This window comes from Ziziphus jujuba, chromosome 2 (genome assembly GCF_031755915.1).
Source record: "Ziziphus jujuba cultivar Dongzao chromosome 2, ASM3175591v1".
In the NCBI taxonomy this organism is placed as follows: domain Eukaryota; kingdom Viridiplantae; phylum Streptophyta; class Magnoliopsida; order Rosales; family Rhamnaceae; genus Ziziphus; species Ziziphus jujuba.
In genome coordinates, this window is record NC_083380.1 from 20,389,448 (window position 1) to 20,407,214 (window position 17,767).

Sequence of the window (17,767 nt, forward strand, 5' to 3'; positions counted from 1 at the left end):
TTTATCAACTACAAGATTACTTATCACATTAGTACAACTCCCACTATCTATAATCATGCTACAAATTTTACCTTGTATTTCGCAGCGAGTGTGGAAGATGTTTTCTCTTTGTATCTACTCTTCATCTTTGTAGACAGCAAGTACTCTCCTTGAAACCAAGCTCAACTCGGCATTAGATGTATCTACAAGTTCGGCTTCATCTTCATTGCAATCCTCCTCTTGCTCGGTTTCAACTTCACTTTCTTCACTTGCAGATTCCAGCTCACCATCACCCTTTAATACCATGATTCTTCTATTTGGGCATTGGCTGGCTGTGTGTCCTCTTCCTTGGCACTTAAAACAAATTATTTCTCTGGATTTTGAAGGTTTAGGATCATATTTTACCTCATTTTTATAGGCTTGGACAGATTCATTTTAGGCTCCTTCTTTGGCCAATTGAAGCTTTCTTCCCCCACCTTCGGCTTTGGTTTGAGTTCACTAGTTGAATTGTTTCTCCAGCCACTTGAATTGAATCTCCCACTGCTGGAAACACCTCCAAGCCGTGATCCTACTCCCCTCCTCTTGAATTGGTGCTCAAGCTTAATGGCAACATGCAACATCTCCTCTAACTCCAAGTATTGTTGCAATTCAAGCTGGTTGGCAATGTCACAGTTCAAACCACCAAGAAATCTCGCCATTGTTGCCTCTCTATCCTCATTCATATTCAGCCTCATCATGAGCATCTCCATCTCTTTGTAATAATCCTCCACGGACCTACTTCCTTGAGACAAAGATTGAAGCCTTTGATGCAGTAACCTATGGTAATGTGATGGTACGAATCGCTTCCGCATGGCTCTTTTCATTTGTCGCCATGTAGTAATCAAGTCATCACCAACTCTCCTTCGGGTGTTTTGCTCATTGGTCCACCATTGGAGTGCATAATGTCCAAACTCCATTGCTGCCAACTTCACCTTCTTACCTTCCGAATAGTTGTGGCAGTCAAAAATCATCTCCATGTTTTCTTCCCACTCCAAATAAGCTTCGGGATCACTTTTACCCATAAAAGGTGGGATGTTAACCTTGATATTTCCCAAATCATCATCTGTATCTTCCCTCCTATATCTTCTATGGTCAGCTCTATCTTGGACAGCAAAAGTTTCCTCCATACCTTCCTCAAAGTCTCCACTGAATGGCTCCTCGTCAAATTCCTCTCTCGGTCTCTCGCGACCTCCTCGTCCTCGGCCTCGCCCTCCATGGAATTCTTGCCTATTTCTTGTATTTGGCATTCCTTGTGAAGCTTCTAGCCTTCCCATTCTTTGATTCATATGCTCAACTTGAGCACTAACCCGTTGTATTGACTCCAACACAGCTCTCATGTCCACTTGGTCTCCACTCTCGGTAGCTCGGGCATCGCCATGGAATGCTACAGACTCCTCCTCATTGATCCTCAAGGGTGGATCTCCTCTCCTTATTCTTGATTCTGTCATGTTAGTATAATAATGCAATAGAAATTAAATAGGACCTTACAATTTCACTCCCTTACGTGTTTCACTCAAATGAGGACTCGACACTCGTGTTTGCACACTAGTTTAAGCTTTTACCCTCTTTTAAGCTCACACACTCTTGCCTTTTTTCACTCAATGAATTATCTCAAATTTCTAATTGAAACACCCACAAAACAGCAATTAGATCACTAGTATGTTTTAATTAAACTTATCAACAAACAACAAGCAAAAGGTAGGCAATACCGAAAGAATCCAACAAATCCTAATTTTTCGGCTTTCTAAACAAGAAAACACATAAAATAATGGGAAAACATTGGAATTTTTGAAAACTGCACCAGATGGTAGCAGATTATGAGTTCAAGAATAAAATTCCAGGAAAAGAAATTCAAATACGAACAAGAATCAAATTGAACAAAAATATAGAGAAGTGTTGGTTGTTGTTCTTGTAATTCAAGTTTTGTATCAATTCCTTTAACTAATTTTAATCCAAATAATTTAGCACTCAAACTCAATTATCCAGCAGTAAAAATAACTCTCCAGAAACTCCAAATATGGAATAAATAATCAACACAGCAGCTCCACCAAATTTCCAGCAAACAAATCAAACTCCAACAAACCGAAATATTTTTTTTTTTTTTATATTCAGCTTTACCTCTTCTTCTTTTTTTTTTTTTTAAATGTTACCGCAAACTCTTTTTTTTTTTTTTTTTTTTGAATATATGAATGCAAATATTTAAGACTAAAACAGCAAAGAAAAATCAACAAAAACCAAAATCAACAAGAACAATGATGAAAAACAACCAACAAACTAGGAAACAAAAATATGGTAAAACTAGGAAATCCTAATTCAACTAGGAATGAATTTTTTTTTTCTTTTTTTTCTTTTTTTTTAAATGCAGAACGTGTATGGTAATAGAAGCAACCTTAACCTAATGCTAAAATTGCAGAATAAAACAAAAACAAATAAAGCAAATAAAGATAGATCAAACCTGAACAAAATTTAACTTTGATACCAAATGATACGAACCTAGGATGACCTGCTCCTAAACCCGTATTATATTAGCCCGGATCTTTAATTAAGTTCAAGTTCTAATGGAATGGACCTCAACCCCTAACCAACATGTGGTTAGAAACTTTGGTATAATGTAGACGCCACAATAGGGGATGGAAAACCTATTGATAAGTCAAGCTAAAACAATCAATTCTCTAATGGTGTTTTAGGTGTTCTCAAAGAACAAAGAGATAATTAATCTCACAAGTATTTTCTCAATCAAATCAAAGTTGTCTTCTTATTGAAAAATAAGCCTTTAAATAGGCTTTAAAAGAAACAAAACAAACCCTAAAAACCCTAGGAAAAACCGGCCACACACATAAAGAAACCTAGTTGGCCGCAACTATACTTCCTTTCCTAATCTAAGTTTGATTAATTAATTCCTTTATATTAAATTAGGAATTAATTAATTTACAATAAAATAAAAACCTTCCTAAAGTTATTTGTCCAGAAAATAAATAAACAAAAACCCAAAAAGAAATAAAGCCAATTGCAAATTAGGTAACGAGTTGACTTTGACATCTAGGCGGAATTATGTCTTCAACCGAGCTAACTTATATCTGCCTGATGTCCGAGCTAACTTATGGCCTATCCGAGCTAACTGATGTCTGTCCGAACTAACTTGTCTCTGGCCGAGCTAACTAATGACTGTCCGAGCTAAGTTATGTCTGGCCGAGCTAACTGATGTCTGTCAAAGCTAAGTTACTTCCGATGTCCGAAGTCTGAGATCAGATGCCCGAGGCAAGGCTCCGATGTCCGAGGCAAGGGTGTCCGATATAAAACGTCTGATGTATAAGTATCCGATGTATCAGCCTCCACCACCTGCATACTTAAAACAGGTCTTTTATCTTCAAGTATGGACAAGCCCTTTTGAGAATGAATTACTCTCTGGATAAAGGCAACAAGGTTGTCCTTAAACCTCTTAGCTTGAGCCCTAGTGATCGGTCCAGACTTCATCCGTATAGGATCAGTACCCTAGCGAATTGTCGGTGGTGTGAGCTCGGACGGGTTCGCATCAAACCTAATGCTAAAATTTCAGATTAACACAAAACAAAATAAAACAAATAAAGATAAATCAAACCTAAACAAAATTTGGCTCTGATACCAAATGATACAAACCTAGGAGGACCTGCGCCTAAACTCATATTATATTAGCCCGGATCTAATTATATTCAAGTTCTAATGGTCATCTTAACCCTTAACCAACCTGTGATTAGAAACCTTGGTATAATGAAGACGCCACAATAGATGATGGATTTCCTATTGATAAGTCAAACTAAAACACTCAATCATTAATGGTGTTTTAGGTGTTCAAAAGAATAAAGAGAAATTAAATCTCACAAAATAAATTCTTAATATTATTAATGGTCTATTCTTCCTCAAAACCAAGCCCTTATATAGGCTATGAGAAAACAAAATAAACCCTAATTACAATAGGTAAAACCGGCCATGCAATGAAGATTCCTATTATGGCCGAAATTCACCTCCTTTCCTAATCTAATTTGGATTAATTAAGTCATTTATTTTGAATTAGAAATTAATTAATTTACAATCAAAATAATAAAATAATAAATTTTCTAAACTTATCTTTCCAGAAAATAAATAAATAAAAGCCAAAAATAAAGGTAATTTCCTAAAACAAAAAGTAAAAATCAAATTAGGAAAGTAAAATACTATCTTTTTGACTAAGTTGACTTTGACCAATCTTTGACCAATTTAAGTTCCAAATCAGCTTCCATATGCTTTTTAGGATGCCAAATAGGATCATTATGGACTCCCACACGTTGCCCTTGTTTGGAGGAGAGAGAAAAAGCCAACTCAGTAAAATAAAATAAAATCAGCAAATAATACAGCAAAAACTGGCCAATTTCTCTCTCATATGCACACCACTTAAATGACCAGAAAAGCTTCGGTCTTGACTAGTTTCCATGACTTCTTAGTGATATCAAGTGAATTCAAGAAGGTTTGACCCCATTTCCTGTTGCCCAGAATCCATAAATACACCAAAACCGCTACCTGGGTCTGTATCGACTTCCACCACTTGTATGCTCAAAACAGATTTTAGATCTTCGGGTATGGACAAGCCCTCTTGAGAATGAATTACTCCCTGGATAAAGGCAGCAAGGTTGTCCCTAAACCTCTTAGCTTGAGCCCTAGTGATTGGCCTGGCCTTCATCCGTATCGGGCTGGCACCCAGTGGGTTGTCAGTTGTGCAAGTTCGTGCAGATTCGCATCAAAACGGGTCATTTCAAGTATTGGAGAGACTCAATGACAATTCATATCTTTTGGATCTTTCAAGTGAGTATAATGTAAGTGTCACATTCAATGCTACTGATTTATCTTCTTTTAATGCAAATTTGATGACTAATCATTTTCAAAAGAAGGGAAATCATGAGGACATGACAAGGGTGTCCAACAAAATAAAGATCCATTAGAGGCTATTCAAGGACCTATCACAAGATCTCGAGCCTAGAGGTTCAAGGAGGCACTTAATGGGTTGGTACAAGAATTGTTTCAATGGCAGAAAATCCTTACATCACTACTGAAGGTGGTCAAACCATGGTCAACTTACTTCAAGCATGTGACACATACATGAGAGATACCATGGAGCGCATGTGTGTATGATGTTGTGATGACATAAAAGAGAGAGAAAGACACCTATAATGTTGTGATGAGATAAGAGAAAGAGAAAGATGCCTATCATTTTAGTGAAAAAGTTGGCGAAATGTATTTAACGTCAAATAAGAACTAGATTCATTACCATAGGTCAAATTTTGTCATACATAGTTTTTTATTCCTATTTTATTGTTTCCTTGTATTTTTCTAAGCCTATATATATAGTTTTATACATAAATAAAATTCATACCTTGATTTTGATAAATATTGTTATTGTGAGAAGATTATTTTCTTTATTCTTTGTAAGCTTTTAATAACTTATCAAGCTTTACTTATGGCATTCTTAGACTTATCAATTGGTTCTTCCATAACCATTTATGGCGTCTTCACATACCAAAGTTCTTATCTCTTTATAGATAGTGTGTCGAGGTTTTTTACCTATAACATGATTTTTTTTAGATGATCCATGTTATTTTTTTACATACTTAATTCTTTTAAGGTTAAGAGTGTATCAATAAAAATTTATCAAAAAAAAACCCATAATCATCATATCAAAATATTCTTATAAATATCAAAATAAATATTTATATATACCCTTATAGCTATATGCTGAAATTCATTTATACCAAACCATTCCTTTCAGTAAACCATAATATGATAAATCAAATAATTATTTCACAGCATGTAATAAAGCATATGATTCAAATAATTTCAAAACTAATAATAATATATTTCTTAGTGCCTGTTTGAGACCGTATAGAGATTTGTTCAACTTGCAAACCAAGTTCTCCTTTCCTTTTTCTTCAAAACCTCCTGGTTAGAGCATGTAAGTCTTTTCTTCAAGTTTTCCATGAGAAAATGTACTTTTCACATCCAACTATTCTAAATACAAGTCAAATATAGCATATATCACCAGGACTACACGAACTATTGTAAGTCAAACAACCGAAGAGAATATCTCATTGGAATCAATACCTTTTTTCTAAGCTAATCATTTCCCCATCAATCTAGCACGATATCGCTCCACTTGGTCATTGCTATCTCGTTTGACTTTGTAAAGCCATTTGTTGTAGATAGCCTTGCTTCCTTATGGTAATGGAATAAGATCTCATGTTTTGTTTTTATGGAGAGCTTCAATTTCTTCTTGCATTGTTGTCATCCACAAAAAAGCTTCTAGACTTTTTATAACTTCCTAGAAAGTTGATGGCTCTCGATTTTCTGTTAGTGGACAATATGCAGCATTTTCCTCCATAATGTATTCTGAATGCCAAGCTGGTTCTTTTCTCTTCCTATTTGACCATCGAACTTGTGGAGTTGCTAACTCAACTTGCTCTTGTTCTTCGTGTTATGGTGCTGGTTTAGAAGAATCTAGAACTTCTTATTCTTGTCTTTCTACAACTTAAATTGTAGTAGTCTCTGATTTCTCTTTTAAAGTGCTATTATTTTTGTTTTTTTGTACTTTATCTTCTATAAATATCACATCTTTACTGATTATCACTTTGTGGGTAGTGAGATTCCATAGATGGTACACCTTAACTCCATTAGTAATATCCCAACAAAATACATTTTTTGGATTTTGGATCCAGCTTTGATTGTCACAAGCATTATGCATAACTTACACAGGACTTCCAAATGTATATAAGCAAGAATAATCAGCTGGCTTACCAGTTCACATCTCCATCGATATCTTCAGCTCAATTGCGGTTGATGGTCTTAACTGCTTTTGTCCAAAATGACTTGACCATCCCCGCAATTCTCAACATTGCTCTTGTTCGTTCCAACAAGGTTTTGGTCATTCGTTATGTTACTCCATTTTATTGTGGAGTGTATGCACCCTGAACTGCCTCCTAATACCTTTATGTTGATAGAAGCTATCATATTCTTCACCAGTATATTCTCCTCCATTGTCTACCCTCAAAAATTTGATCTTCTTTTCAGATTCACGCTCCACTTACACTCTGAGTATTTAAAACGGGTGTTTCCACGACTCTACCACGCGGTCAATTCTGTTCCACTTAATCCCTATTTCATGGCCACATATCTTTCCGGATAAGGAATGGAAAACCTTTCTCTTGTTACATGAATCCAATTTTCATTTCATCCGGGAAAAGCCATCTTTTTCTCAACAATGTCTGCTTTGCTCTTGATTTGATACACCCAACATCTCCTAGAGGAATTATCAATAAAAGATACGAAGTATCTTACACCTCCTAGGGACAGAACTGGTGCTTGCCAAATATCAGAGTGAATCAGCTCTAAAATAGCTTTGCTTCTAGCACTAAAGCAGCTGAACTTTAATCTGTGCTGTTTACTAGTAACACAGTGCTCACAAAAGGGTGATGAAACCTTTCTGAGCCATGGAAGAAGCTTTTGTTCAGTGAGAATCTTCAAACCTCGTTCCAACATATGGCCATGCTTATGGTGCCTTATCATAATTGATTCTTTTGCGAACTTTATCGATGCTGTAAATGCTTTTCCTTCTTGTTGTGTTTCTCTTTTAAGTATGTACAAATTTGTAGCTATCTTTTTTGCTTTCATCACCACAAGCACAGCTTTAATTGTTTTCATGATCCAATCTTGAGTATAGGTCTCACACCCCACTATTATCTAATTGTCCCAAAGGCAATAGATTTTCCTTCAAGCCCTTCACTTGTGGCACCTTCTGAATGGTGCAAATTGTGTCATCATACATCTTCAATTTGATTGTACCAATATCAGCAATCTCTAAAGCATGATAGTCTCCCATGAACATAAATCCTTCTGAGATAGGTTCATATTGATGGAACCATTCTCTCTTAGGGGTCATATGCCATGTTACTCCTGGGTCCATAAGCCAAACATCGACAAACCTTCTTCTGCCTTCAACAACTGTTGTTGCCTCGCTATATAAAATTTCACCATCATCCGAGGTACTTACCACATAATCTTGAGTTTTTAACAACTCAGTATTTTTCCTTTGGCTTCTTCATTCTTCTTAAGATGCCAATACTCACTTTTGTAGTGCTTTTTCTTACCATAGTGATGAAACTTGACATTCTTTTTACTTTTGGATTTTGATTACTCTGGTTTTGACTCCCACTGGGACCATGTTCCGTTGATCTCCCTCTCGTCATCGTCAAAGCTTCAACCTATTGTAAGCTTCCCAATCTATCTTTTTGCTCTTGCACCGACTTTCTTTTTCAAGAATCGTAGTTGTAGTATCATCAAAGATTAGAATTTCTATGTTGTTGGTTTAGTTGACAATGAGTTAATTATACGAATCCGATAGACTTTGAAGCAGAATTTAAACACCATCAACTGTGTCTATATTATGCCCCATTGTTGTGAGTTGTGAAAATAAAGTATTGAGGGTGTTGATATGGTCAATCACAGTAGTTAACTCCATCATCTGAAGAGCGTAAAGCTTTCTCTTTAAGAATATTTTATTGTGTAGTAATTTGGCCTCGTATAATTTTCTTAGAGCATCCCATATCGCTTTTGCTGTAATTTTTTCTACCATGCTTGGCAATACTTCATGGGCTAGTCATAGGTGCAGATTAGCAATAGCATTGTCATCCATCTCATTCCATTTGCAAATCTTTGCGGGCCTAACTTCAATTGTCGCCAAGCAATTATCTTTTTTCAAAATTGCTTTTATTCTTATCTTCTACGATGAGAAATTATTCCCATTAAATTTTTCTATTTCATATTTCACCACAATTATTGAAGGTGCTACTTTTGCACTAAATGGATCTGACTGTAGCACAAAAAACTGGCTATAAACCTGGCGCTCTGATACCACTATTAAGATATTGTAGTATTGAGCACATAATTACAACTAAAATAAAAACTATAAAAATGAAAATTTTGTGTGTGATAATTTTCAAATAAATTAGACATAAAATAATAGGAAATTATAGAAGGATTTCACTATAGTAAATAGATAGAGTAATTTTTCTCTAAATAAAAATAACACAATTAATAATACCCTCTATTTTATAATAAGAAAGAACACACTCTCTCTAATAATAAAAAAACACAAATATTTAAGAGAAATTTTTTAAAAATTCTCTCCCTGATACTCTCCTTTCTCTGTATTTCTATATCTATAAAACAAAGGAAGTGAAACATATATTTATAGTGGAGGAAGGCGACAAAGAAAGAAAAAAAAAAACAATTTTATGTAAGCTATTATCACAACTTGAGGTGTGCTTTAGACAATATATATACTACCCACCGACTTTGACTTTGTCAAAAGGCTTAATCCAAAAATGGCTTTACCGCCACACAATGCACAGTCGTTTTCTTCACACTTCATGGAGAATGGCGATTTCAGAGTTAGTAGATGAATAATGGAAACAACAATAAATAATGTTTCGAATGGTTTGGATATTTTTATTTTATGATTGTTTTTACTTTTTCTATTAAAAATATATAATTTAAAGGAAGTTTTTTTTTTTTTTTTTTTTGGGGTTTTTTCGTAAGACACTAGCTCAAATAATTATACTTACATATATATATATATGTGGAAACTTATATGCCATTATCCAGCCTTTCTCTCTTCATTTTTTGGGTGAATTCTCTCTGCTAGTGTGCGTTTTGGATACTCCCATATGCTTGTTTTGGACAACTTTGGAAGAAAATTGGGCGCTGGGGTTCTTGTTGCTTTTTTCAGTGGAGTGGGAGAGCTTCATTTGCTAATTTTCAAACTTATTTTTGGGGCTTTGCTTTTTCCGATGTTTGTGTTTATCAATTTGGGGGATTTTTTTAGATGGGGAAGGATAAATTAAAGGCCTTTATTTATTTATTTTTGGGGTTTTGATGGTACAGAGACATTTTTTAGATTCATGGTCTTGCAGTATTTCAACTTGAATTGTGGAGTTGGATTTTACTAGATTGGAGTTTTGAATTTCTGTGAGGTTTCGAGGGGTCCATATGGTATGCAAGATAGAGATGATTATATTTTACACAAACTAGTGACTCCTCCAGACAATGTACAAAAAATTTAAGCTTCATGTAGCCAAAACAATAAAAAATAAATAAAAAATTATAAATAATAAAAAAATAAAAATAAAATAAAACCAACACCGAAAAATATCAAGTAAAAATGTAATTCTCACCTAAAAGAACTTTTGACTTAGCCAAGTACGTGTAAATATATTTTAACAAATATATATATATATATATATAAGCAATCAATCCGTCTATGGTGCGAACGATCCTCATGCGGAACACAGTATTGGTGACAGTTTTTTATAGTATTAGTGACGATTTTTTAAAAAACTGTCGTTAATACTATAAAAAACCGTCACTAATATTACGATCTTTATGCGGACCGTCCTCACCATAGAATTTCCATATAAACAATATAACCAAAGCGAATACGTGTAAACATATTTTATTAGTTTCCATGGTATTTATCCCCGTCGTATTTCAATTACTTTAATTGCCGATAAATTAATTAAGAATGGCACACACACATATATGTATATATAAAATTGTATAATGCAAGTTCGAAGTTCATCCTCCATTGCCAGCAGCCTAGCAAAATCTACCTTTCTTACAATGGTCACGCTACAGTCCTAACCCTTTATGCTTTGGAATTTATGGACAATGTTACCTAATTATAAATTTATGGAAAATATTACCTAATTTATAGATAACATTACAAAAATTATGGTAAATGTTATCATTTTGAAATATTACACATTTAAATGAAGTTTTACCATACTTCCCTTAAAACCTCCCCTTTTAGAGGTTGGACTGTAGAATTTCCTGATCGTTAACCCTTAATAAAATAGAGAATATAGAATTTTTTTTGACAAATTATTTTATTTCTTGGTAATTTACAGCACATATACCCTCAAAACAATTTGGTCTTTTTCTTTACAAGATAGAACAAGACCCGGAATGTTCCTCATTAGATGCGTGATTGATAAAATAAAATAATTCGAGGATCCTACCAATATCGGTAAACGCTCCGGCTAGTCTTAGCCAATTATATCCTGTAATTAATTTTTTGCATCAATAAGAGTAGTGTCCCTATCAATCCAGTCATCATCTTATACCCTCCATTAATATTCGTCTTCTCTTTCAATTATTGATATATTATTGTTTGCTTACACTTTTTCCTTTTGAACTCTCTCTCTCTCTCTCTCTCTCTCTCTCTCATGGGGACCATAAAAAATTCCTCACTGAAAGCTCTTCACGGAAAGAACATAATGCAGCTAACGGTTAAAATAAAGAAACACTCGCCACTCTGTCCACGAATAACTCCAAACTTTATATCGAATCTATCTATAACCTATCTTGTAATCTGCAAAAAATACCTGATTACGAATCACGAGCACATAACTCTAGTTTTACAGAAAGATTCAATCTAGGCCATGGCAGAAATAAGCAGTTTGTTTCACAAACTTCTAAGCCCAACGAACCTTATCTAGGCTGACACAAGAAAACAAAACTAAAATTTCAATGGCCCAGAAGTCATGCTCAGACTAGCTTCATTGGTTGGGTTGTCACAATCGGATATAGTTTTTTCAAACTACCCTCTTACGGACGAAACTGCTCCTTGTATGCATGCCCATTGTTCAAGTGGAAGAGATTCAATAAAGTGGCAATTCAGGACCATCCATATTAAAACTCAAAGTCAACCCAAATAAAACCCCCTGAAGTCGGTGTAAATAAACACTCATGCACAATTAAATTAATGAAGTAATTTGAGAAAGAAAAAAAAAAATACATAATTTGTCACACGCTTCATTTCCTGTGAGATACTAGACCCACACTACACATGTGAAAGGGGTAATGATCTGTGCAAACAGAAAAATCTTATAGTATATGCTAGAAGAAAATCAGAGAGACCATGGTGATCCAAAAGAAACAGAAAAAATACAAAAAGGACGAGAGATTTAACCTTTCATGATTCTGCAGTTCCAGTGAACACAGAACCCTATATTTGCATCCCGGCACACAATGCAGCAGGATCTGCTCTCACCCTATTGAATTTTAGGGTGGCTTCTATACATGAATTGGATTGATTATTGGAATAATAAAAGATAAGGATGTTCTCCGGTGGATTCCATGGATCCTCTCGGGCTTTCTTGAAGTTTACCTCCCCCATTATCTTCATAATAGCCTCTTCTGAACAAAATCCTTATCACTATACCTCTGTAGGGAACTTTCTTAAAGATCTGTGTTAAAAGAAGCTAGCACTATTGGAGAACACTGGTGAATGTCACAATGTCCTAGCATAGATATCACGTACTACCTAATCGTTCATCCGACCATTCTAAGCACTCTTCTGGGTTGGCATAGAAATAGTCCTCCTCTTTAGGTCTGTCTGGGATCACCAACCTTTTAGTTGGGCTTCCCATACGACCTGCATGAGATTTCTTTACAGCAGATGAGAATTCATCCCAACTCCATGATCCACTATTATACTGGTCTATCAAATCAACGAGAAGCTTTCTGTCCAACAATACTGTCCTCTTGAATCCAAGAAATCTGAGAAAGTATCAGCACAAAAAAAGAAGTGTCATTTCCAACTACCAACTTGAACAACAAGAAAGGTCACACTAAATAACAACAATATTATGAAGCAGATTTGAAGAACCCCTGACCAGAGTACTCATCTAATAAAACCTGGCAGTGACTAAAACTTAAATACACTAAAGCCCTAAATTAGCAGTGGTTAAAACTAAAATACACTAAAGGCCCTAAATTGGCAGCGGCTGGCATCAAGGGAATAAATAGATGTCTAAATATATATAAATATATTTATATATTTATATATACATATATATACATAGATGGAGTAAGTCAAAAGTGGCAGGGACTGAGATCCAAAATCAAACAATACAAGCCACTACTTTTGCCTTACATTTAAATGTAGCTTTTTACATGAACTCAGAACTAAACTTTTGATAGAACAGTACCTGCGATGACCTTCAACAACTTTAGCCATGTTTCCATCATATGTGGGAACAAAGATATCACTCTCCAATGAGACAAGATAATCTAATGCAGCCATCTGGGATGAATGATTCTGAAAAAACCTCAGGTCTGATGATTCCAATAGAGTCTCCTTCCTTACCTATTTAAGAAAACCCAAAGCAACATCTAAGACAGGAAACAAAAAGAATAAGCAGAAAACAAAATTTAGGAAGGTTTACTATAAGCCTGCAACTTTCATCCACTTACCAATTTCGGGTAAGCCTTTGCCAGACTTGCCATTCTCCTCTCTCCACCGTATATTTCACCTGCTGCTATATAAATTTGGATACTGGAATCGATGTCCAGTGCCCTCAGTGTAAGAGCAGTTTCTTCGGGCGTCAAAGGACATAAACCATCTTTCCTTTTCAAGTCAGAATTTATTATTTTCTCTTTCCACCAGGGGTAAGCATACCTGCCAAATATATATATATATATATATAAAAGACTGATTGAGGGGGGATATATGACTGCATAGATGAATTGATTACTAATGAAATAAGTAAAGCACCTCATTCTCGTCAACTCTTCCACCTCCTCATTGTTGCACCCTTGCGTACAGCCAGAAAATGCCAACATGTCCATTTCATATCTAAGATGAAGCACCAGGAATGGACCATTTTGTCTTAGAAGCTTGATAACCCTTCTACCCAACTCCTCTATCTGAGAAGTGAATCTAAGAGCACTGAAGTTTACTCGGCATCGTAGCTTTTGAATCTCCAAAGGTTGACCATTATTGGCAAGACGAGCATCAGTTCTATTAAGATGCACAACCTTGTACTTTTGTATAAGAGGAAGGATCTGAAGAAAAGAATTACAGTAACAAACATTATCTCAGGAGTTGAAAAAACATTAAAATTTAACAATACCAGTTGTATCTTATATCAAACATTCAAGCAAACATGTTAAGATTTTGTCCAAGAGCTGTTTCGTTCCAGATGGAAAACAAAAATAAGAACTGACCTGATTCCGGTAATAAGATATGTCCGACCAACTAATTGGTGGCATGGTATAAATAATTCCTAGTTCCACTCTTCTCTTCATTCTAGGAGGCAATTCTTTCAATATGCGGACCTCATCTCTCAAGGATGTAATGAAATGATCCACATCAAATATGTCTTGAAACTCGCTGGCACATTAAGTAACAACATTTTGAATACGTAAGTAACACAACCTGAACTCAGACTAAGGGAAAAAATTATTATCATTATAGAACATAAACAATCAACAGCTCTAAACGTAAAAAGAAATATTTCACACACCTCGGATCAGCCCAGAAGGAGGTTTTATCCAATTCAGGAACTATAAGTGTGACGTTTAAATATCTAGCTATAGCAACCATGTCACAAATCTGCACAGGATAACCAAAATTAAAAAAAAATGAAAAAAACTAGCATACAATAGTTATATCACCATACAGATTGAACTGGGCTAACCACTCACCGCTGCTCTCATTTGGTTGAGTCCTCCGTTGCATGAAACCATCAGGTAACCATTGTTCTTGTAAACCCCTAGTCACAGCATAACATATATGAGATTGAACTTCAAATTAATAATTGCCGACAGATTACTCAAAAGAAACAAGGGGAAACAAGGAGAAAAGTAGTTTATTAGCATAATCAAATGCCCATAGGAAGTAAATCAAAATGGAATTTCAGATAAATAAAAATAGTGATATCTTGGTCTGCACCAGTTTTACAGTATCCCATATCGATCAATATCAACTGGCTCTGTTCTTACGAAGTGCTAAACAGTTTTTATCAGTGGAGCGGCTCACTTCCATGGAGAACCAATAAGCAAGGAAGAAAAATGCACATGCTTGAGCGCGAGTTTTGCACAAGAAAGGTGAGCAACAATGCTATAAAACCAATATTTATCACTTCTTAAGAAATTTGTCGGTTTTGCCACTTTGAGACAGACAGGTGAAATGAAATTTGACAATTCTTCTGATACGTCATACCTCAATAAAAAGTGGATTCCTTTCAAGAAAATTTATGCAGCTCCTCAAAAAGAAGAAATGAAATAACACACCGAACATGATGGTATGATTATTACGTATTCCAATTTCAGAAACCAAAAATAATTTTCATAATTCCCAATAATCAGGATCAAGAAAGAGCAATACCGTTCACACCAATTGTCCAGACAGTGATAGGAAAAGGATCATAGTTTGCCAAAAAAAATCACAAACATATTCACATTCGATTAAAAAATATTTTTTAAAAAAAATAAAATAAATAAGGAACTCACTCTTGGGAGGAAGAACTCGTGCGGGGACAGAGGGAGTCTTGTCTTGCAAAACCGCAGAGGCGGCTGCAGACTCCTGAGAGAAACAGGAAGGCCAACCTTTCAAAACCCTAGGCCCCCACATGTCACCCAGCGCAGTCAGCTGGACGATACAGGTCCAGAGCAAAATAGACGTTGTTGCGCGTATCATCCAGAGCTTCATTTTGGACCTCGAAGACGACGACATATTCATCGAGCTCTTTAGCTTCTCTCCACCTAATGCCTTTAATCCCATCGTACCCTCTCTTTGTTTCTTCTCTATCCTGCACATCAATCCTCCACTTTTTCTCTTCCTTCTACAACATTAATCATTCACTGCCTCTTCCGTTTTTTTGGCTCGCTTAGATTCTCATCAAAATTAACTTCAATGCCGGATCGAAATTCAGACAACTCAAAAAAAAATTCCAAAATTTTCGCCGAATTGATCAGATTCCACTCAGAAACAACTTTCTTTCTCGTGCTCTTTGACCTATCCGATCCGAAACTGCCATGTAAGGAAACATAAAAAGAACAAAAAAAAAAAAAATAATAAGACCAAAAAAAAAAAAAAAAAAAAAACCAAGATCCAAAAAATCCAACCTTAATCACACCCAACCTTACCACATTCAACAATCACTGCAAATATTCTTTAAAAATACACCTCCAAATCTCTTCTACACCTCGTGCATTGCACAAAACCCGATCTCTTCGCCGCTCACCAAGCCCGTCGCTGCGAAGATTTTCTCCGGTGAATTGGAACCAGAATGCGAGCTGAGCTACTCACCACGATCCAATGAATTTCCCGGCGTTTAAATTTCGCCGGAGAGTCTCGCCGTCAACGGCCGGCGAGCACCGAATCGAGTCCGTTATATATATATAAAGAGAGAAGAATTGACGAGCCCCGTGAATGAATACGCGTGGTGGGCAAGAGAGAGAAAAAGAGAGAAGAGTGTGTAATGTGAGAAAGAGTGGATGCGGGTGACGTACACCGCTTGATCAGCTGCTTGAAACCGTGGTTAGGTTAAACATTTGACTAGAGTTACGACTCGGAGAAAGCTGAGGGTGGAGAGGGATTAAATTGAAACAAATCAACCAATAAATGCGAGCCAGCTAAATGAGGATACGGATGGGCCCCACGGGAATTAAGGTTTTCTCAGATGTGTCAACGATCTTGCTCTCGATGACTGCCACGTCGATAGACCGATGGTCTTCTCTCGCGGAGTCCGTATGAGTTGGTAGTTTTTACGCTCGCCGTTTCATTCAGACTCAATCTAATCTGCTGTCGATACGCCGACAATTTATCGCGAGATTTTCCCTTTTCCTTTGATTTCGCCGTCAATATTCTCTTTTTATCTAATTCACCTAATCGCTGTTTTATTTTTGTTTCTGTACTTTGTGAATAATGCCATTTCATTTTTGGTATTAAAAAAAAAAAAGAAGATTTTGCCCAGCAGATTTTATTAAAGACAAAAGGTTTAGCCACAAAATTTACAGCTTTTATTCAAAGTATACAAAAAAAGAAGAATCACCATAATATGGTTGCAAAGCCTTTTGACATTCCTTGTTTCACTTTGGTGTGTTACATGTATTGACATTTCATTCTTTTTATTTCCGTTTGATATTTATTAATATTTAGCTCTCTTTTTTTCCCCCCTTTTTTTTTTTTTTTTTTTTGGTTAAGCACAGCCTTTAAACAAATTAATATATGTTACATAGCACCTCTTGGCTCTTGTCTTCTTGTTTCTAAAAGTAGAAAACATGTTTTCACTTTATTCAATTACTATTTATTCGGAAGCAAATATATATGGACAAACATTATCTCCATTTCATTACTCGATTTGGGGTCATGTTAATTTTTTAGATTTTGAGTTATCCCACCAATCATCATTAACTTGGAAATAATCTCGTTAGTTTCTTTATATGATAGAGAATTAAAAATAAATTAATAACATATATATCCAAAACATAATTACTAATTGATTACTTTTGTGGAAAAAAAAAATCCTAAAATGCAAATAAAAATAACATATAATATATATGTTTAAAATTAAATAATAAAACAAGTTAATTCCAAGTTAACTTTCAGTCTCCTCCTTTATATACAATATGTACAGCTCATCAAATATGCATTTTGAAGATCCTATACTTTTTTATCAAAAGAAAAAACAAAAAATAAAAAAAGAGTTTGTAGTTTTTTTTAGTCAGAATTTAAGAAGTTATATGTAACTTAGGTTTATTCTAAATTTACTATGGATTATGAAAAAATCAACAAAAATCTACTAACCAATAACTAAATTTTTTTGACAATCTGATTAATGTATATAAACTGTTATTTCAAAATTATTAAAAATTGCAAATTGAAATTTAAGCACTTAACAAA

At 35.2% G+C, this 17,767-nt stretch overlaps 1 protein-coding gene across 4 annotated transcripts; it reads right to left on the bottom strand.

Moving 5' to 3' along the window:
- Positions 1-11,810: 11,810 nt before the first annotated feature.
- On the bottom strand, positions 11,811-16,404 carry LOC107419047 (rhamnogalacturonan I rhamnosyltransferase 1). Of its 4 annotated transcripts, none has more exons than XM_016027766.4 (9): positions 16,009-16,404; positions 15,373-15,877; positions 14,566-14,633; positions 14,385-14,473; positions 14,086-14,251; positions 13,634-13,923; positions 13,333-13,537; positions 13,068-13,225; positions 11,811-12,636 (listed from the first exon to the last, which is right to left on the bottom strand). In XM_016027766.4, exons 2-9 carry the CDS (start codon positions 15,677-15,679, stop codon positions 12,390-12,392), a joined length of 1,530 nt encoding a protein of 509 aa, XP_015883252.1. In that variant the 5' UTR covers positions 15,680-15,877; positions 16,009-16,404; the 3' UTR covers positions 11,811-12,389. The 4 variants fall into 4 exon arrangements, with proteins under 4 accessions (XP_015883252.1, XP_015883251.1, XP_024929527.1 ...); XM_016027765.4 differs by having other exon boundaries at positions 15,373-15,892; XM_025073759.3 differs by having other exon boundaries at positions 15,373-15,892; positions 16,004-16,404.
- Between the last annotated feature and the right edge of the window lie 1,363 nt (positions 16,405-17,767).

What these genes read in the sequence shown, in the direction of transcription:
- LOC107419047 (XM_016027766.4), bottom strand. Translation starts at nt 15,679, where the DNA reads ATGTGCAGGATAGAGAAGAAACAAAGAGAGGGTACGATGGGATTAAAG. An exon ending in ACGAGTTCTTCCTCCCAAGA is followed by an intron (nt 14,634 to 15,372) that starts GTGAGTTCCTTA and finishes TGCTGTGACTAG; the next exon opens with GGGTTTACAAGAACAATGGT. An exon ending in TATCTTATTACCGGAATCAG is followed by an intron (nt 13,924 to 14,085) that starts GTCAGTTCTTAT and finishes TCTTTTCTTCAG; the next exon opens with ATCCTTCCTCTTATACAAAA.